This window comes from Dipodomys ordii, unplaced genomic scaffold (assembly GCF_000151885.1).
Source record: "Dipodomys ordii isolate 6190 unplaced genomic scaffold, Dord_2.0 Scaffold173, whole genome shotgun sequence".
NCBI classification, from domain to species: Eukaryota; Metazoa; Chordata; class Mammalia; order Rodentia; family Heteromyidae; genus Dipodomys; species Dipodomys ordii.
Window position 1 is genome coordinate 737,037 of NW_012267389.1, and position 22,570 is coordinate 759,606.

The 22,570-nt window shown below is 42.9% G+C and overlaps 1 protein-coding gene across 1 annotated transcript in view; it reads right to left on the reverse strand.

Annotated features, from left to right (window-relative positions):
* The window catches only part of Esyt2 (extended synaptotagmin-like protein 2), a 68,382-nt gene that overhangs the window by 45,306 nt on the left and 506 nt on the right, over positions 1-22,570 (reverse strand). The window contains exons 2-6 of the mRNA XM_013033638.1: positions 21,716-21,850; positions 17,257-17,333; positions 11,952-12,024; positions 11,674-11,763; positions 558-613 (exon numbers count right to left, since the gene is read on the reverse strand). Of these exons, the coding sequence (XP_012889092.1) occupies positions 558-613; positions 11,674-11,763; positions 11,952-12,024; positions 17,257-17,333; positions 21,716-21,838 (419 nt within the window). The 5' untranslated portion in view covers positions 21,839-21,850. The remainder of the gene's footprint in view (positions 1-557; positions 614-11,673; positions 11,764-11,951; positions 12,025-17,256; positions 17,334-21,715; positions 21,851-22,570) is intronic.

Here is a 22,570-nt window from a genome sequence, read left to right on the forward strand (position 1 = left end):
AATAGCAAAAGGAGCAAAACCAAGTTTAGAAGGGTGTAACCCAAACTTGGAGCTTTCCAAGTTTCCACCCTCCATTTCAGACGAATACTGGGACTCAGCAACAGCCCAATCCCACTCCCTCCCAGGGGCGGAACCTCCATGCCTCACGCACTTTCAGATATTAAATCATTACAGAGGAAGGAAGGGACTCCCAGTATACCATACAGAAACGTCACCCTGAGGTCCTGCTCACTGAGACAGAGGTAAAGGTGAGAAAAGGCAAGGGAAGGGACAGCTACTCTCTAAAGTGCCACCACTGGAGACATGCCCTAGAGAAAAGGTACACGAGGAGTGGCTCTATGATTCTCCTGGAGTCATCCTACTTTAATCAGGATTGCTTTAGATAGGCACGGCTGAGTGAACAAAACTCAACTACACTCTGGTCATTTCTGATGAAAGCCTACGAAGAGGCACCAATTCTACATGCCAGACAATAGTGTTAGCCATTTTTATGGTATGTCTGTGACAATACAAAAGACATTATCAATAAGCCAATGGTGGGTTCTGAACAAACTCACTTCAATCCAGGGATGTCCAGAAGATTAGTCAGTCCTGTCCAGTTAATCTCTAAAAGCTGTTTTAAAAAAAGAACAATGATATTAGGGGTCCATACAGTTTCCAGTTTCATATCAAATGCATACAGGTTTCTTTTTCTTTCTTTCTTTCTTTCTTTCTTTCTTTCTTTCTTTCTTTCTTTCTTTCTTTCTTTCTTTCTTTCTTTCTTTTTTGCCAGTCCTGGAGCTTGAACTCTGAGCCTGGGCGCTGTCCCTCAGCTCTTCGGCTCAAGGCGAGTACTCTACCACTTGAGCAACAGCACCACTTCCAGTTTTCTGGTGGTTTACTGGACATAAGAGTCTCACGGACTTTCCTGCCCGGGCTGGCCTCCAGAGTAGCTAAGATTATAGGCATGAGCCACGAGCACCCGGCTAATTACTCTGATCTTATAAGAACACCAGGAGCCAGGCGCTGGTGGCTAAGGCCTGTAATCCTAGCTACTCAGGAGGCTGAGATATGAGGATCACGGTTCAAAGCAAGCCCAGGCAGGAAAGTCTGTGAGACTCTTATCTCCAATAAACCACTAGAAAACCGGAAGTGGTGCAGTGGCTCAAGTGGTAGAGCACTTGCCTTGAGCCGAAGAGATGAGGGACAGCACCCAATCTCAGAGTTCAATACTCACGACCTACAAAAAAAAAGAACACCAGGATACCTAAGTATCACGTGAATAAACTAAAAACCAAATGGCCAATTCTAAGTTGTCAAAGAAAACACATGTATTAAGTGCATGAAGGAGAACAACCAAGGAATCTTTTCTGGGTTCTGATTCCTAAAACTGCATACTACATATCATTATACACACACACACACAACAACGAAAGCCATTCCCATTACCCGTTTTCAACATCCTGCTTATCTGATCAAAACTGTAGCCCAGAATAGAAGAACTGTCTCTTTAATTACACTGATCCATCATCAGCTTTTTCTCCGGATGCATTGCTATTTGTTAGTAGCACTCGGATTAGAAAACTGCATAAATGTGTCATACAAAAATTATCACAAGCTGGGAACTGGTGCCTCACACTGGTAATCCTAGCTAATCACGAGGCTGAGATCTAAGGATTGTGGTTCAAAACCAGGCCAGCCCATGCAGGAAAGTCCAAGAGACTCATCTCCAATTAACCACGAGGAAACAGGAAGTGGCCCTGTGACTCAAAGTGGTAGGGCACTAGCCTTGAACAAAAAGGCTCAAGGACCGTACCCAGGCCCTAAATTCAAGCCCTACAACAGACAAAAATAAATGAATAAATAAATCGCAGCTGTCATGGTGCTGTGTAATGATAGTCCCAGCTTCTGGAGAGCTGACACAGGAGAACAGCTGAGCCAGGCATTCAGAGCAACCTCAGCTGAGTGTGACACTGAATTAAACAAGCTGGCACTCTGTCTCCTAAGACAAATAAAACTGAATTGAATTTTAAAATCACTGTAAAATGTATCCTAGATGGCCTCTACTTCGTTTTGCTTTAAAAAAAAATATGCTTTGTTTGGCATGTGAGACACACCTATAATCCCAACTCCCAAAGGCTAGAGCAAGAAGAATGTGAGGGTTGAGATTAGCCTGGACTACACTATGAGACCTTGTTTCAACCCTTGCTCCAACCAACACTTTGCTGATTTTCATCAGCTAGGTGAAGCCTGCTGTTGCGTCAAGACTTTATTTATTATTTTGGTCGGTGGTGGGGCTTGAACTTGGCTTGAGCACTAACCCTCAGGTCTTCAGCCACTTGAGCCACAGCACCACTTCCAGCTTTTTCTGTTTATGTGGTGCTGAGGAATCAAACCCACGGCATCGTGCTTGCCTTGCAAGCACTCTACCACTGAGCCACCTTCCCAGCCCCTGCATGAAAATTTTAAAAGCCTGATAACAGAACTGAATTAAATCTGCTGTTGTATTTTAAATGATAAAAACTGTGCAAAGATTAGCTGCAAAGCATCCACAAAAGGTAGCAATAACGCTGTCTTATGAACAACAAGAAAAAAGCGTAAGACTAGAAATCTGAAAGATATCTTTCCATCATCAAAATCAAAGATAAAAGGCATTGACAATACAGGAAAGTTTCCATTTTCAGCAAAAAAGAAAAAAAGCATGATAGCATTATGCAAGAACACAAAGGCTTATTGGAGTATGTTAAAAAAAAAAGAAGCAAACGGATATTATTTTTTAATATTACATTTAAAACTGGCTTTAAAAGTTGGTAGTCAAGGGGCTGGGAAGGTGGCTCAGTGGTAGAGCGCTTGCCTTGCATGCATGAGGCTCTGGGTTCAATTCCGCAGCACCACATAAGCAAAAAGAAAAAAGCCAGAAGTGGCGCTGTGGCTCAAGTGGTAGAGCACTAGCTAGCCTTGAGATGAAGAGCTGAGGGACAGCGCCCAGGCCCCAGGACCGGACCCAAAAAAAAAAAAAAAGTTGGTAATGAAGTTTAGAATTAGATACAGAACCAAAATAACTATCTCTGAATTTTACAAATAAGAAAACTCAGACCTGGAGGAAATGATTTCACCTGGAACTTTTTGACTTCACAGCTAGTTAACAGGCCAAAATGAAATCCTCTTTCCTGCTCAGTCCACATTGGGGGTAGCCTCGTTTTCAAGGGCCATCTTTGCCTTAAGCCAGGCCCTGTCTCTGATGTACCTTTTCCCCTAACCCCTCGCCCTAACATCTCTCTACATGGAACAGCTCTAACCCCAACGTGCTTTTTGAACTTGTCTCTCAGTCTGGGTATTAGTTTACAGACAATATGCACTGCTGCTGTTTCCACATGAGCCTCATGAAAATGGTTGAAACACTCCTACATGCTGCTAAGGTTCAGAGAAGCAAACTGTTAAGAAGGCAGACATGAGACTGTGGGAGGTCAGAGCCAGCTGGGCTCCGAAGAGAGACTTGAGTGCAAAAAAGAGACCCAGGCAAAGGGTCCCCGAGTTCCAGACAATGAGACCAGGAGAGGGCTGCTAAGCACAGAAGTCTAGAGTGTGTGAAGATGAGCAAGCTAGTGGGAGAGAAAGACAAACAAGTAGGAGTATGGAGAGCAAGCACATTTGAGAACGAACATGTGAGGGTAAATGTGTGAGGTACCATGTATGACAGAGAGAGATGAAATGTGACAGAACTAGATGGGAATGTGAGTGTGTGTAAAGGTAAGTGTGAGAGGAAACAAGTGTGTGAAAGAGTAAGCAAGTGAGTGTGAGAATAGAATCTCAGTTTGAAAAGTACACACACACACACACACACACACACACACACACACACACACACCAGGGAGAAACTGCCAGGAGGAATAGATCAGTGCAGCACTTTGGAAAAACAACTAAAATTAGCTATCCTCTCCCCCCCTCCTTTGCTGGGACAGCCGAGACCAGGGCCTAGAGATGACTCAAATCTCTATTTTAGGAAACTGAGGAGTACATGAAACATGAATTTTCAAGCACTGGACATCATCTCCAGCTCTGGTAGAAGCAGAAAGTGAATGTGGTCCAAGTTAATGTTTTACCTGGAACAATAAATGTCATGAAAATCAGGTGCCTTTTCTGCTGTTCCCAGATGCACTGTCTAATAAGTGTAAGAAAACAGATGGGTGAAAGCGACTGACCACTGAGCACTTACACTGCAGGGAAGAGTCCAGTCTGCTAAACGCAAACTGGGAGCCTTACACTCTCGTTCCTGCATGGAGAGCAATGATGTTGCACTGTTCTCCATTTCTCCCTACTTGAATCTTGTTTTACTAAAATACAACCTTTCTAAATTTAAAAAAATAAAGCAAACCGAGTAAGTTTTTCCCTAGTGGTTCTGATTTAGATGTGGGCTGGCAGTACAATTCCAAGAATGTTTTTCTTTCTTATGTGTTCAGGTCCCAGGACAGCCAGCATTCACTGAGGGTGGAGGAAACAGAGGAGCACCACTCTTGATGGTGTACAAGCTCTGCAGTCTCCACTCACCAGCCTGAGACACTTTCTTGCAAACAGCTCCAGAAGAGGAAAGGCGGGAGTGGGACTTTCGGAGGAGGGGAGATGACCATGCCAAAGGCACAGTATGGGTGCACACCTCCACTGTGCTTGTGGCATGTTGTCAGGAAGGAGAGTGCACTTTCTGCAAGGGCAGCTGCTCCTCCCTCCTTCTAGCTTAGGGAGGGAGGACACTGGGGGAAGGAAGCACAGGGAGGTCCCACTGTAGCTAGAGGAGAGGCCCGTTGGGGTGTGGCTGGCTAAGGTCCTGGACCAGTCTATCCACCACAGCCATGGAACACGGGAGGAGAGACAGAGAGAGAGCAACATCTTGGGACCTCGGATGAACCAGGACCACCACGGGATGATTGTCCAAAATGGGAAAGACATCAAATAACAGGTCCAAGAAACTCAGAAAACTTAGCAAGTTAAATAACCCCACAGTTCTGAAGTTATTTCAAATGTGGTCTGAGTCTGCAAAGCTCTAGATACAGGCTTCTGATCTATGGGGGGCAGCAGGCACACTCCTTGACATGTAGACTACAGAATCTAAGCTATTCTTGAAAGAGAAAAAAAAATCACACAAACAACAACAACAACAAAGAACTGGAGCAAAATTTCAGGCAGTTGTGTGCTCCTGGCTGAGACTCAAATTGAGTCTCCTGAGGAAGTTTCACGGGACAATGACAACACAGTTTTTGTAGTTAGAAACTTTCCTTGGTCACTTGCTTTGCTTACCACTTGAATCTCCTAGGCATGGTAGCTCACAACTGTAGTAGCAACTAACTACTCAGGAGGCAGAAATCAGAGGATTATGTTTAGCCTGGGCAAAAAGTTATTGAAACCTCCATTTCAAGGAATTAAGCTGGGCATGGTGACATATTCCTATGTTCATCACTATACAAGAGGAATAGACAGGAAGATCATGGTTCGAGTCTAGTCACAGTAGGAAAAAATAAAAATTTAAGACAAAAATAACTAAAGCAAAAATATTGGAGGCATGGTTCAAGTGGTAGAGCCTACGAAGTACAATGCAATGAATTAAAAAGCTAGTATAAGGTGTGGGGGAAGGCACCAATGACAACAAAACACATGTGAATTTCTGAAATCCTAAACTCCCAGGGTTTAAGTTCTTCTCAGAGTGACTCTAAAAGAAATTTGCTATTTTTTGACAAACAAAATTTGTGGTTCAGCAAACCCCAGAAGCCGTCCCTCTTTGCTTGACTGGAAAAATCCCTAAAGATGAGTCCAGCAGGAGCAGCCCTGGTATATCTGCACAAGAAGTTCTGATTCCGTGGGGTTGTAATTTGAATCCAGGATCTTGCTCTTGCTAGGCAGACACTGAACTGCTGAACCACACTTCCAGCCCTGGAAGGAGCTCTGGGTAAAACCTCTGATATTTACAAAGCGTAACCTGCACACACTTAAAAGACAGCACCCTGGATATGCCCAGGGCATATCCAACAGCTACCGGTTAAGAGTAAAGTTCCGCCAGGTGCCGATGGCTCATGCCTGTAATCCTAGCTACTCAGGAGGCTGAGATCTGCGATGCGGTTCAAAGCCAGCCCAGGCAGGAAAGTCCAGGAGACTCTTATTTCCAATAAACCACTAGGAAACCGGAAATGGCGCTGTAGCTCAAGTGGTAGAGTGCTCACTTTGAGCTGAAGAGCACAGGGACAGCGCCCAGGCCCAGAGTTCAAGCCCCATGACCGACCAAAAAAAAAAAAAAAGTGAAGTTCCTTCTGGCTCTTACCAGAATTTGCTTCCCTGCCTCCCCTTTCCCTTTCTCCTTCCCACCTCCCCTTCCATCAAGGCATTGCTGGGAATGGAAACTCAGACTTTGGTACATGCTAAGCAAAAGCTCTACTATGTAGTTACACCCCATTTACCTGTATGTTTCTATACATTTGTATGTGTTCAGAAGGTACATACTTTCTGTGAGGTCCACCCTGGGAAGGTGGATCAGACTCCTCCCTCCTATTGGTTAAGTCTCCCCCCAGTACCTCCGTCACCTAGGTAACTGGCACACTGGGAGGCAATCCCCCCCCCCCATACACACACTCATGTCCACATGGGTGTGGACACACCTTCTCCTGCCCCTGGCCTTGATAAGCCTTGGCTTGACTTTTTTTTTTAAATCCTTTCTGCCGAGGCTTCCAACTTGACCAGACACAGCCTGAATCTTGAAAATAAACCTTTCCTTGCCTGAATCCTGCTGCTCTCTCTTTTTTTGGCGGCCAATTTAATTTACCTAACACTTTCTGTATATACTTTCTCTGTACATTTATTTGTACTTTCCTCCTTACCCTACTGTGTTCACCCTAGTGACAGGACCTTGAGCTGAGGGACAGCACCCAGGCCCAGAGTTCAGGCCCCATGACCAACCCCCCCCCCAAAAAAAAATTCACTATGGGGCTGGGAAGGTGGCTCAGTGGTAGAGTGCTTGCCTTGCATCCATGAGGCCCTGGGTTCGATTCCTCAGCACCACATAAGCAGAAAAAGCCAGAAGTGGCGCTATGGCGCAAGTGGTAGAGCGCTAGCTTTGAGCTGAAGAGCTGAGGGACAGCGACCAGGCCCAGAGCTCAGGCCCCACAACTGATCCCCCCCCCAAAAAAAAATTACTATGGGCCAAGCGTCAGTGGCTCATGCCTGTAATCCTAGCTACTCAGGAGGCTGAGATCTGAGGACTGCGGTTCAAAGCCAGCCTGGGGAGAAGAGTCTATGAGACTTTTATCTCCAGAAGTGGCGCTGTGGCTCAAGTGGTAGAGCACTTGCCTTGAGCTGAAGAGCTGAGGGACAGCGCCCAGGTGCAGAGTTCAAGCCCCCCTTCCCAAAAAAAGAAATATTCACCATGTAGTAGTTACTAAATACTAAATAAGTTTTTTATATATTGATATGTAATCTTTACACTTCTCGTTAGAGACAGGAAAACTTGTTATACATAGGAAAATTAAAGCACAGAAAAATGAAGTAAGTTGTGCCAAGCACATAGCAGGAAAGAAACAACCAAGAGTTGGGCAATGCAGTAGCAGTACCAAGCCTGACTTCCCCCTGGCTCCAAACGTTGATCACTTCGAGAATTCTTGGTGTCCTCTTCATAAGCACTACAAAGCACTGCAGTATCAAACAAACCTAAACAAATCAGCAAGCACCAACATGTATAAAGGTTTTAGACAGGCCTCTGTACTCTACTTCTGAATCACCTTGACAGTAAAAAATAATGAAATAAAAAACCCTGCCAGTTATATTTCTCACCAGTGTCATGAAAGTTTAGTTGGCAATTAACAGTAAATCTATTCTCATATTTTCCAGTTAAAAGTAACTGAAAAATTCCTTCTGAAGTGCTTGCAGTAGCTTTACTCACCATATAAGGAAATGAGTAATTCTGAACTTTTCGGCCTCATCCTTTTCTTCAAGGCACTAAGAATGCACTTGAAATGAATGCTATACTGCTGTTTATAAGTAAATTATCTGTGGAAGATCCAAACTAAAGTTCTGTTACATTCCAGGCCATAAACAACAACAAAACAAACACACCCAACCCTTTCTTTAAATTATTTAGAATAATGGGCTGGGAATGTGGCTTAGTGGTAGTGTTTACTTAGCATGCACAAAGTCCTGGGTTCAACTCCTCAGTACCACATAAATAGAAAAAGCCAGTGGTATTGTGGCTCAAGTGATAGAGTGCTATCCCTGAGCAAAATCTGAAGCTCAGGGACAGTGCCCATACCCTAAGTTCAAGCCCCGGGACTGGCCAAAAAAAAAAAAAATCCTAGCCTGTAGGACACCAGTGGCTCAGGCCTGTAACTCTATCTACTCATAAGGGTGAGACCTGAAGAATATCTGCCTGCGTTTTAAAGTCCGTGAAACTCCATCTCCAATTAACCAGTAATGACTGACTAGAGACATTGCTCAAGCAGTAGAGCACCAGCCATGACCAGGAAAACTGAACAAGTTCAGTTCAAGCCCCAGTACCATCAAAAAAAAGTTTTTTTAAAAAAGTCCCTAGTCAATGATGGTAAACTAAAAAAAATTTGGAGAATTTGTTAAAAGATTAGTTTTTTAATAGTCATAAATGAAGTCAATTTCTTACAATATTGTCTTTTAAATCTTTTATTGCTCAAAAAATTTTAACAAAGTAAAATCTGGCAGACATCCCTTTTCATCTTTGTGGGAAAAAGTGAGACTAAAGTTTGAATTCAGGCCCTCATGCTTGCTAGGTTAGTGCACTACCACTGGATACACACATCTAGCACTTTGAATTGCCTTTGGTTTTACCATGCCCAAAGTACTTAAAATGCATTCAAAATAAGACTATTATTTAAGTAATAAGCCATCAAGAGTAAAAACCCTACCTTAACAGACAGTGAGAACACAGATCCTCTCATTTTTTTTTTGTTTTTTTTTTTGGTCCGGTCGTGGGGTCTGAACTCTGGGCCTGGGCGCTGTCCCTCAGCTCTTCAGCTCAAGGCTAGCACTCTACCACTGGAGCCACAGTGCCACTTCTGGATTTTTCTGCTTATGTGGTGCTGAGGAATCGAACCCAGGGCCTCATGCATGCAAGGCAAGCGCTCTACCACTGAGCCACCTTCCCAGCCCCTCCTCTCATGTTTTTACACAGAAAAAGTACTTCTCACACCACAGTTGGTTGGGCTTAGATAAACCCACATTTTAACAACCAAATGCACAAACCACTCAAACACACTCATGTTAAGTTATACATGATGTCAAAGGCCTTCCCCAGGGACTTGTCTAGGTTGCCTATATACCACCAGGTGCAACACTCACTAAACTCTGTGTGGTTTCTGTGGTTCAATAGCTTACTAGAGGATCTTGATCCAAGGGACCAAGATTTCCAGCAGGAAATATAAAGAATCAAAAGGTCTTAAGATGGCATTCTCCGGATCCAAGAATTGTGCTATCTGTAGACAATGGAATATTATGCAGCCATTAGAAAGGACAAAATGATGGCATTTGCAGGGAAATGGATGGAGCTAGAAGAAATCATGATGAGCGAGGTAAGCCAAGCAAAGAGACAAACGGTACATGCTCTCCCTGATAAGGATGTTAAATCCAAAACGTAAGGTGATACGACAAAATTAACAAGACTTAATTAAGAAACAAAAGACTTCCACTTATCTGGTTGAATCACTACTAAATAACCCCATGCTGCTGACCACATATATGGTATATATGTGCATACTGGAGGGAAACCTGGAGGACGACACAGAACTAGAGGGAATCAAGGAAAAACATACAACAGCGGGACCCATTAGCCCTACTGGTCATTGATCAAAATGAACTAAGCAACTCAATGGAAGCGATGGGAGGGAGGGAACAAGTGGGAAAGAGGGAACCGCTGGTGCTATGCAAAACAAAAGAAATGTACACATCATCCGATGTGGAAGAGATAACTGTATTGCAAAGCTCACAGAACTCATAAAGATTATAAAGCATGAAAGACATTTGCCCCATGAAAGTGAGGATGTGTTTGTGACTTTAACTAAGCATCACTATCCCACAATACTGTGAAATTTGGGAAATTATGTAACCACTTAATCACAATAAAAAATTTTTTGAAAAAAAAAAAGAAAGAAAGAAAAGATGGCATTCTCAGGAGGAGTAGGTCGAGAGGAGGAGATAAAGATGGCATTCTCAGGAGGAGTAGGTCGAGAGGAGGAGATAACCGGGCCTGACATTTTTCTCAGTGCCTTCAGAACTTCACAAGAGCAGTGGTGGAGACCAGAGATGCTCTTGACATCATTGTGACCTTTTCTGTTAAGGACAAGACAACACCAGCAGGGTCAGGTTTCCCTAGTCCCTGCACTAAAGCTAATGCCAGCTGGAGGCTATAAGAACCCAGGTTAGAAGGAATGGCTCTGACAGGAATAACGAACTGCTTTGTTACCTTGTTTTAGTGCTAATAATGAGTAGTAAGCACTAACTACTGATAACAACAAAAAAATGTAGGGGCTGGGAAGGTGGCTCAGTGGTAGAGCGCTTGCCTTGCATGCATGAGGCCCTGGATTCGATTCCTCAGCACCACATAAACAAAAAGAAAAAAGCCAGAAGTGGTGCTGTGGCTCAAGGGACAGATTGCTAGCCTTGAGCTGAAGAGCTGAGGGACAGCGCCCAGGCCAGGTCCCCACGACCGGACCCAAAAAAAAAAAAAATGTATATCTAACAATAATATATGGCTTATCCAAGTGTTAGGTCAATAAAAAGAACTTTTATGTCTTTTAAAAACACACTACACAAAGCTATATGTGTACTTCATCAAACTCAACCACAGAAAGGGAGGGAAATGCATCTAAAAGGCCGTTGCACTCATCTCCAGTGGTCAGTGGGAGAGCTCACAGTGTAACAGTAACACAGTGTTGAGGAACATGGATTCTGTGTCAGACTAATGTAGGTCTACATGCATGTTCCAATATTGATCAGTGGTGTCACTTTGACAAATAGTTCATGATCTTAGTTCATGATCAGTAATGGGAAGCATTATTTAGCTTTAGGCACATGAGAATTAATTCAGCAAATACCTTAAAATTATACTCAGTGATAGGTGCTGAATCAAAGGTGAGCTATAACCTATACTTTTTTAAAAACTTTTTTTCAGGGCTAGATATGATTAGGCACACCTTTAATCCCAGTTACTCAGGAAGCAAAGATTAGAAAGGTCATAGTTCAAAGACAGCCTGGGCAAAAACTTAGCAATACATCCATCTCAACCAACAGGTCAGGCCTGGTAGGTCACGTCTATGATCCAGCCATGCAGAAGCACAGGTAAGAGTAATAGTATCATGATCCTGGGTCAGACGTTGGCAAAAAATGCACAACCCTATCTTAAAAATCACTAAAGCAAAAAAGGGTAGAGGCATGGCTTAAGTGACATAGTACCTATCTGGCAAGTGGGAGGCCTGAGCTCAAACTCCAGCACCGCGGAGGAAGAAGTGGGGGAGTGGAGGAGGAAAGGGTGGGGGAAGGAGGGAGAAAGAAGCCTCCGTGAAGGTGAAAAGCAATAGAAAATCCACGTGCACTGGAAAGGGGAAACGTGAGTTACGGGCATAATTTTGTCTTTCTGTTGTCTGTATTGGTCTTGTTACAAATGGGTAGATAAACTCGAGGTAAATAGGGACTTACGGGTTTTCTAAGGAAGAAGATGGACAAAGCTCCCACCAAGGGCATGTCTCCGATGAGCGGCTCCAGGATCACACGCATCGTCCCATGGACCTGCCCTCAGGAAAGCAGAGCAAGTCAGAGAACCCAGTTCTACAGGGTCACGCACCTAACTTCATGCTTCTTCCAACTACGACCATAAAGACAAACTTACTTCCAAAACCTACTAAGCAAGTACAAACTTGACAATTTTCTTCTGATACAACTTGGAGAACTTAAAGCTGAAAATCTGACAAACTTACCTGTATACTTTTCACACCAGCTCTACAAAAGTATCGTTTGATCTCCAAATCAATCTCACAATTTCCTACAAAACTAACACAGAAAAAATTCTGCATTACACGAAGTAAGTGGAAGTCTTTTCTTAATCATTGGTTAAAAACTATAGCTGCTGGGCCCCAGTGGCTCACACCTGTAATCCTAGCTACTAACAAGCTGACATCTGAGGATCGAGATTCAAAGCCAGCCCGTGCAGGGAAGTCTGTGATACTCCTATCTCCAATTAACTACCAAAACACCAAAAGTAGATGGTGGCTCAAGTGGTAGAGCAGTAGCTTTGAGCAAAACAAGTTTGGGCAGTGCCTGGGGCCCTGGGTTCAAGCCCCAGTACTAACACACATGTGCACGCTTTGTGCACTTGTGTACATGCACACACACACACACACACACACACACACACACACAAACACAAAAGAAGTTCAGGTTTAGCCAGATGCAGTGGTTCCAGCCTGCAATCCCAGCTACTGGGAGAGTGACTATTAGGGGATCTAAGGTAAGATCAGCGGGGAGGACTACGTCCGCTCAGCAGCTGGCTGTAGTGGCTGTCCAGGTGTGGCAGCATGGAGAAGCACAGGTAGGAAGAGTGCAGCCCAGACCAACTGGAACATACAGCAAGACCCTCTCTTGAAAATAACCAATGCAGGGCTGGGAAGGTGGCTCAGTGGTAGAGCGCCCGCCTTGTATGCCTGAGGCCCTGGGTTCCATTCCTCAGCACCACATAAGCAAAAAGAAAAAAGCCGGAGTGGCGCTGTGGCTCAAGTGGTAGAGCGCTAGCCTTGAGCTGAAGAGCTGAGGGACAGCGCCCAGGCCCAGAGTTCAGGCTCCACGACCAGACCCAAAAAAAAAAAAAGAAAAGAACCAATGCAAAAGGGGCTGAAGGCACATCTCAAGTGGTAGATTGCCCATCCTGAAAGTGCCAAAAAAGCCTGAATTTCATTTTACCACTACCATGAAAATAGTGGTATTCTCCTCCCCCCGCCCCACAAAAAAATGCTCACTTAGGTAGTACAGGCTCTGTAATATCAAAAATTAGAAGCAGCAATCTTTTTGGGGTTCAGATTTTACTCGATGATTAAGTCATCCCAAACACGTGTGAGTCTACTATGACACCTACTTTCAGTGTAGTCATGCAATGCAAACAGGACCCCTCCCTCTTGGCATAACCCAGCTATACTAAAATAAAACCTTGCTCAAACAGGGGCTGGGAAGGTGGCTCAGTGGTAGAGCGCTGGCCTTGCATGCCTGAGGCCTTGGGTTCGATTCTTCAGCACTACATAAGCAAAAAAATAAAAAAGCCAGAAGTGGCGCTGTGGCTCAAGTGGTAGAGCGCTAGCCTTGAGCTGAAGAGCTGAGGGACAGCGCCCAGGCCCAGAGTTCAGGCCCCACCCCGGACCAAAAAAACAAAAACAAAAACCCTGCTAAAACAAATAAACAAAAAGCAGCTAGATGCCGGTGGCTCACGCTTGTAATCCTAGCTACTCAGGAGGATGAGATCTGAGGATCATGGTTCAAAGCCAGCCCAGGCAGCAAAGTCTGTGAGACTCTTATCTCCAATTAACCACCAGAAAACCAGAAGTGGCGCTGTGGCTCAAGTGGTAGACTGCTAGCCTTGATCTAAAGGGTTGAGTGACAGTGCCCAGACACAGAATTCAAGCCCCATGACTGACAAAAAAAAAAAAAAAGAACAAGAATAAGAAACAAGGAAAGCTACTTTTATCATGATAGACCCGGTCCATGGTAAATTCTTTTTTTGTTGTTGTTGGTCGTGGGGCTTGAACTTCGAGCCTGGGCGCTGTCCCTCAGCTCTTCCGATCAAGGTGAGCACCCTTAAACCACAGCAACACTTCCAGTTTTCTGGTGGTTTATTGGAGATAAGAGTCTCACGGACTTTCCTGCCCGGGCTGGCTTTGAACTGCAATCCTCAGATCTCAGCCTCCTCAGTAGCTAGGACGACAGGCGTGAGCCACCGGCACCTAGCTAAATTGCTTTATTTCAATTTTATTATAAAGGAGATATACAGAAGGGTTACAGTTACATAAGTCAGGTAATGAATACATTCTTTTTAAAGTTAACCCCTCCCTTCACTTCCTCCCACTTTACCCCCACCCCACCCCACCCCGCAAATTGTAAAGCTCTTTTTCAACAGTGTTTAGTGAACATCACTGCTGAATTGGTTCACCCTTTATCCCATTGTTTCTGTGATTTTCCCTTGCCCTTCTCCTTCCCAAATCAGATAAACATATATAAGAAAAAGGGTACAAAAATCGAAAATAATGACAAAAATTAATAAACCAAAGGAAAAAAGAAAGAAAACAGAAATAAATACAAACAGTACAGTAAGAAACATCTTGTTTCCATTTCTTGGAGTTCATTTCAATTAGCACCATTTTGGTAAATTCTTCTTCAAAAGACAATTTAAAAGATATGTGAAGCTACATGTAACATAAACTTCACTATTTTGAAGTGTATGGCTTAGGGCTGGGAAGGTGGCTCAGTGGTAGAGCGCTTGCTTGCCTTGCATGCATAAGGCCCTGGGTTTGATTCCTCAGCACCACATAAGCAAAAAGAAAAAAGCCGGAAATGGCGCTGTGGCTCAAGTGGTAGAGTGCTTGCCCTGAGCTGAAGAGCTGAGGGACAGCGCCCAGGCCCAGAGTTCAGGCCCCATGACCGGACCCCCCAAAAAAAAAATACGAATTGTGAAGTGTATGGCTTAGTGATATTATATACACACATAATGCCACACAACCACCAGCACCACTCATCTCGAGAACTTTCACATCTTGCAAACAAAAATTCTGTATCCATTACCAACTGACTGCTCATTCCTCCTCAGGTCACTGATGCTCACTGCTCTGCTTTCTGCCTTCACGACTTTAATTACGCAAGGGACTACAAGTAGATTCATACAGTCCCTGCCTTTTTTGTTCTGACTTATTTCAGTTAACCAATGTCCTCAAGGATTAACCATGTAGCATGTGACTGGCTGAGTATTGACTGTCGATACCAAGGTGTATGATGTAGCGTATACCATATACCCCGGACCTGTCTTGGGACACCTGAGTTGCTTTCAGCTACTATAAATTGAAGTCATGTATGATGTAACAGCAACAAATCTGAGAATTTGGTCACTGTGTGACCATCGTAGAGTGTACCTACCTGAACCTCAATGGCTACAATGTTCCTAGGCAAGGAAATAATCACGGACCACTGTCATGCGTGCAGTGATGCCATACCTGACTGTGATGATGTTGGAACAGTGGTGGACAGGTATCTGTCCAGCCTCTGCTTCCAAGTATTTTGGGCATATTTATGATACGGACTGAGTAGGTCTTCCAAAAGAATCCTAGCTTTTCAGTACCACAGTGCTGGGAGGTAGGACTGAATTCTGGGAAAGGAGATCTTATGGATGTATTAATGTCTTTTTTGCACGTGTCCCTCTTAGTTACCTGGAGAAGGGGTTTTATAAAGCAAATTTATATTGCATATTCTCACTCCTTTGCCCATACCCAACCTAGGCTTTCCAGTTTGCACCTGAGCTGAAGCAGCAAAAGACCCAATTGTAAACACCTGATCTTAAAGATCCCACCTCCAGCACTGTACGCTGAAATATGGACCACACAGTCTCAGATATTCTGCTGTAGCAACAGAAAAGGACTAAGTCAATACAAACAGAAGTGGAATTGCTGGATCCTATGGTAATTGTATTTTTATGGTTTTAGGGGAAACTGCTATGGTGTTTTCAGCTAAACCATTTTAAATTCCCACCAATAGTACTCAAGTTGTCCAATGTCCATTTCCTCTCTGGTTTGTTGGTAGTTACACTACTGTGAATGAAGTAGTATCTCTCTGTGGTTTACATTTTCCTAATGATTTTGAGTTGAGTATCTTTTTATGTGTATAGTGATCACTTGTATACCTTCATTGAAGAAAGATCTTGCCAAATGTTTTGTCCATTTTTAATAGCTGCTTAGTTTATGTATGTCATTTTAAAAGTTGTCTATTCTATTAACTTATAGCTCAGATTTATGATTATGGAGATTGCACTAAGATAGCTTTGGGTAATACTGACATTTTAACAATATTAAGGTATGCAATTCATTAACATAGAGCATTTATATGTACTGTCTTTAATTTCCTTCAGTAATGTTTTCTAGTTTTCATTGTACAAGTCTTTTACAAGCTTAGTTAAGTTTATTCCTAAGACTTTTATATACTTTAATTCTATTAAATGTGGAATGGTATCCTTAGTTTCAATTGTTTATTGGTTCACTGTTTATTAGTGTACAAAAATGCAATTGATTTTTGTATGCAGACTTTGTCTACTTCTACATTGCTGAATTCATTTACTAGTTCTAATAGGTCTTTTTTGGAATCTTTAGGATTTCCTTCTTAGCATTCTTCCCTCCCTCTCCTCCTCCCCACACCTACTGAGAACTGATCCTGAGTTCTAGTGCTGACTACGCAGGTACTCTACCATCTGAGCCATACCTCCAGGCCCTTTCTGCCTTGGGTATTTTCAAGGTACAGTCAGTCTGGGTTGTAGTCCTCTTTGTACTTCCTGATGTTTCTGGGGATGACAGGCGCATGCCACTGCTCCCAACCATTAAAGATGAAGGTTTACAAACCTCTTTTTGTGATAGCTGGTCTTGAATCATGATCCCCTGATTTTTACCTACCCATAGAGATTTCTATATAGAAGACTATATCTTTATGAACAGAGAAAATTTCCCTATCCCTTTCCCATTTGAGTGTCGTTTATTTCCTTTTCTGGCTATCTGCTCTAGATAAAACATTTGTTTTTATCATAAAATTCCGTGTTTTTGCCTCAAGTGAGACAATTATATAATTAACCTCCTTTCTGTTAATGTGGTGTATTATACTGACTGATTTTCATATATTTATCTTTACATTCTAGGAATAAATTTTACTTTGTGGTGTATAACCAATTTAATATGCTGCTGAGTTTAGCTTACTGATGTAGTGTTTACAATTTTTGCATAAAGTTCATAAGGGATATTAGTTGTGTTTAGCTTTCTTTCTTTTCTTATAGTATATTCAATTTCTTTGACACATTTTATGAATGACAGTTACCTAGGATGTTAGGCACTAAAATTCAGAAGGTGAATAAAATTTTGATATACTAGAAAATTTAAATTCCCAAAAAGAACAGTAAGAAGCATGTTCCATCATATCTTCTACCTATGGGAATAGCTAAGTGACATTCTTTGTCATTAACTATGGCAAAATATAATGCAAATAAAAACTTACCTAATTTGAAGGTCCAGAATAATTTGTCTTTTGTCTACATTTTCAGTATATACCTTAACACCATTGACCCTAAGGGGCTGAAATAAGAAGTAACTTATTTTAAAAAACAAGAATTTTTCTTAAAAAACAATATAACAAAGAGGTAACAAGAAAAAGGATTAGCAGCATACTACAGGAATTAATGTTCGACTTTCAGAACATTCTGTTTGGCCTTCAAGAAGTTATTTGGCCTCTGTTTCATAGCTTCCTTACCTGTGATATAAAAACGACAAGGGCACCTAACCTCATTGAATTGTTGGGAAGTTAAATGACACAATGAATGTAAAGTATCAAGTATACTGCCTGTCATGTAGTACTCAATCAACATTAAATATTGTTGTCTCTCCCTTCCTTCTCCCTCTCCCCCCATCTAGTACCAAGGCTTGAACTGAGCCTTGTGTGTTAGCTTGGCTTATTGCTTACAGCTGGCCTTTGTCACAGCCACACCCCCAGTCCGTTTCTAAATCCTACAATCTCATTTCTTTCCATTAACTCTGACCATTTTACTCTATTCCATCTTCACTACATTATTTAAAACATAACTTGCCTGTATTTTTTATTTATGTATCAAAACTTTTCACTTGAGATTTTCATAAAAACAAGGCTTTTGAAGTAAGGAAAGACAAGCTGGAGAGGCTGGGAAGGTGGTAGAGTGCTTGCCTCGTGTGCATGAGGCCCTGGGTTCAATTCCTCAGCACTATATAAGCAGAAAAAGCCAGAAGTGGCACTGTAGCTCAAGTGGTAGAGTGCTAGCCTTGAGCTGAAGAGCTAAGGGACAGTGCCCAGGCCCAGAGTTCAGGCCCCATGAGCGAGCAAGAGAGAGAGACAGACAGAGACAGACAGAGACAGAGAGACAGAAAGAAAGAAAGAAAGAAAGAAAGAAAGAAAGAAAGAAAGAAAGAAAGAAAGAAAGAAAGAAAGAAAGAAAGAAAGAAAGAAAGGAAGGAAGAAAGAAAGAAAGACAAGTTGGAAAGTTGGATATGACTGTAATTTCCAACACTAAGGAGACAAAATCAGGAGGATCATTGAGTTTGAGTCAACCTAGGCTATATAGAGACCTTGTCTCAGAAAGAAAAAAGACAAATTGTATATGAAGTGTGTGTGTGTGTGTGTGTGTGTGTGTCCTGGGGCTCGAGAGGCTTGAATCCAGGGTGTGTGTGTGTCCTGGGGCTTGAGAGGCTTGAATCCAGGGTGTGTGTGTGTCCTGGGCTTGAGGCTTGAATCCAGGGTGTGTGTGTGTGTCCTGGGGCTTGAAGCTTGAATCCAGGGCCTGAACACTGTGTGTGTGTCCTGGGGCGCGCGTGCGTGCGTGTGTGTGTGTGTGTGTGTGTGTGTGTGTGTGTGTGTCCTGGGGCTTAAAGCTTGAATCCAGGGCCTGAACACTGTCCATGACCTTTTTTACTAGAGGCTAGCACTCTATCACTTGAAGGTTTCTTGGTGATTGATTAGAGATGAGTTTCACAGACCCCTGCTCAGACTAGCTTCAAACATTAATACATGGTAAAGGAAATAATTCCACAAACACAAAAGGTAGATTTGTAACATGTATCTCAAGGGCCTTCAAACCTTCTTCTCATTTATAAATATGGGACAGCTCTGAAGAAAGTTCTTTACGTTCCTAGTAGCACTAGAACTAGATATGAGGAGAACCCTTCAGAGTACAGATGACAGGCTGGCTGTCCCGGTCTCTGACAGAGCTACAAAACTGCATGTAAACTTCACTGGGAATCTGCACCTTTCTTACCACCCAGGTTCCAGGAGTTTCCCTCATGATTCTAGCTAAGATATCTAAAAGCAAGTAATCACTCAGAAACTCAACCAGCTCTGTGGGTCAGTGAAAACGGGGCAGCTCAGACTGATTACCCTTACTTTGGCCAACACATTCACCTCCTCCATGTAAAATGCCATTTTAGGTCAAAAAGCAGCACAACCAAGATCACTGCCCTGTCACTGACAAGGCATGTTGCACAAACAGAATTGTAGATTGCTAGGGTGGGGACTACTTGTCAGAGGTTATAATATCACGGATCCAAAAGAGACTCAAAGATACCCAGCTAAAGGAGCTAGGAACTTTATTACAGCAACGCAGGTCCGGTTCCTAGCAAAGTGGGAGAACAGCCGTGAGCTCCGGGTAGGATGGGTTTTTATAGGGGTAGGTTACCTAGAGTTACACAGACGAGCAATGCAAGGCAGGTCTGGCACATTTTCATTGGTTATGGTTATATGGCCTTTAAATTCATTTGTTCTTTATAGTAAATATCATAGTAATAATTTGCAATAGCCACCCATAGTGGGACGGTGGTCTTCAATTGGAGGACAGTGGTGATGTCACCTGTGGGCTTAAGGCCTTGCTACTGAGGGAAGCAAGCCAAGTTACAGAAGCAAAACAGCAAAAACACAGCCTTGACTCACAGGAGCATAAGTAAAACATAATCTTGACTTGGTCAGCATGACGATCCTATCAATGCTATTGACACTACATAGAAATTATTTTTATTGTACTCTTCCAACTAATACAGAAGCTCAGTGCAGCTGAAGACAAACCTCCAGGTGGTCAGTGCCTTCTGCACAGCTGCCAGCCTGGCAAACCTGGATGAGGGAGAGAGGGTCTATTGCTTTTTAGCAAGGATGGAGAAGAGGCTAAGACTGACCAGCAGTCAGCCTTTGCTTGAGGTTTTTAATGAGAGGTTTTGCCCTTTATCAGTAATTTTGTTCTGTTTTCTGATTTCATATTTTTGTTCTCATGGACACCCTTCTTTTCCCAGAGAAAGAGGGTTTAGGGCTCAGGAGAGAAAGTACATTTCCAACAGCAGGAGGGACTGGGGCCAGACAACAGGAGGAACTTTATGCCAGAGAATAGCAACTCAGATATTACAAGGTCAATGGTGCCAGAACCACTTGTGCTACGCAGGACTCTTCCACTGCAATCACTGTTCTCCAAGGGTCCATTAAGTGAGTGTAAAACTCAAAGCACATGCAACAGAACGGAAAATAAACCCTGCTGCAGTTAAAATTTTCTATCTCTACAAACATCAGCATTCTTTCCATTAAGGGACAACAAACTATGATTTGCATGCTATACTTAGCCTTAGTTTTTGTACAGCTCCACAGCAAAGAAAGACTTTTACCATTTTGAAGGATATAAAAGGGAGAGTAAAGTAGGAAAAGAAAATGCTATCTGAAGCTAAAACATCAATACTGCCCAGAAAGTTTGTGACAGGTACTTTATAGCATTTAAACTTTGAGTTGTGATTCTCAACTGCTGCTGTCACGTCTGGATATGGAAAGTAAAGTAAGCATTACTTTACATGGTCACACAACATCCTGTCCAAGTACTTGGCCATCTGAACAGGATACCACACCTCAGGAATGTCCTGAATGTGGAGACTTCAAAGCTAAAGGAACCAGCTAGATATACAGGGAAGTGCCCCCATGAGCCTCCACTGGGAAACACAGAATTTAGAAGAACTGCACCAAGAGACAATATTCTCAGTATGAACAAGATCAGCTTTCATGGGGAGAGATGACCAGCAGTCTGGAGAGCATGGGATGAGCATAACACAGAGCCACCCGAGACACGCCCTCAGCCCCTCCTGCCTCCACCCTGACGACTGCACAGTGACGCCCACCTTTCCTTTGTGCACTGAGATGTACGAGCTGTGTATGTGTTAAAGTAGGGCCAAACTCTGAGTTTTTATTAGGCATATAAAACATGTTATCGTGAACTGTTGCTAATTCTTGGGGCAGACCATACAATTCTTATAAAAACTGGCTTGAAAAATAAAAGGAGAGCTACTATAAACCCCAGCACTTGGGAGGCTGAAGCAGGCACCCTGCACGTCTGTGGCCAGCCAAGGCTGCACAGCAAGGCCTTGTCTCAAAAGAAACATAACTCACAGAAAAAGGAACCTACCATGATGGAGTCACTTAAATCTAACAGGTGGCTTTTATTAGAAATGACACTACTTTTCCTTTTCCTTTTCATAATACAGTCCTATCAGTAAAATCTCCTTCCATCTATGTAATGAATAAGATCCTTTAATCAAGATCAGCACTATGAGCTATTACTTTATAACATCTTGAAAGGAGTAAATATAAATTAACTTCGTTGGCAACTAGTGGATCACACTTTAAATGTGTCAGACTGAATTCTATCAGAAGGATCTGGAGTAAAAAGACATGTGAAAGTTGAACTGAGCACAAAAGCACACTCAGAGTGGGGCACAGGCAGACTTCCTGTAAGCAAGGAAATTCAGCCCAGGATATACAGAGGCAGACCCTAAAGGAACCATACATAAAACATGTATGTTTCTTCTTGGTAAACACTTTCCTCCACAGCATTTGGGGTGGCTTAAGATGTTTTTATATTTCCAAAGCAACCCTACTGTATGCATAAGTAAGGACACAAGAAGTAACTGACCTGATAACCCATGTCCACCTTTGTAAAGCTGAAGGTACTGAGGTGAGCATTTGCTCCCCGAACAGCTGGTTCTATGGTTTCTCGAAACAGCTTCTCTATAAATTGGCAAATAAAAGGCCACATGTGTTTTACAGTCTGGAAGGAAAAAGAACTCATGTTGATCACTGTAATTCAAAGTAACACTGGGGTCACAATGAAAAATTGTAATTCTGTAGTTTATTAAAATCCATTTCTGGCTCTTTTCTAGCTCTCTCTGCTCTCTCTGTTCTTTTCTAGCTCTTCTCTCTCTCTCTCTTTCCCAGCTCTCCCAGCTCTCTTTCCCAGGCCTTTCCCCACCGTGTGGAGGACCAAGATGACCTAGTGCCAGCCAGAAGGATGAATGAACCTTCCCCTTACCTGAATACCACGTGAGTGCTGCTGTTCTTACTCGGCTACCTCTCTCTCTGCTCTTGTCTAGCTCTTCTCAAGCTCTTTTCTCTCTCTTTCTTCTCTCTCTTTCCCAGCTCTCTCTCTTTCCTAAGCCTTTCCCAGCTGCGTGGAGTGCCAACCTTGCCTGGTCCCAGCAGGTCTACTGAATAAACCTACCCCTTACCTGAAAAAAAAAATCCATTTCTACAGAAAAGAAGGGGGAAATGGTCTTCTTGTTATGTATACTTTAAAGTTTAACCTAAACTTATCACAACAACCAGGCATCAGTGGCTCAAGACTATAATCCTCACTATTGGGAAAGCTAAAACCTGGAAGATTTTGGTTCAAAGCCGGCCTGGGCAGAAGAATCTAAGAGATTCCATTTCCTAAACTGGCCAATATGCTCTTGTGTCCTATCATTGCTAGAAATCTTAAAACTATATCTTA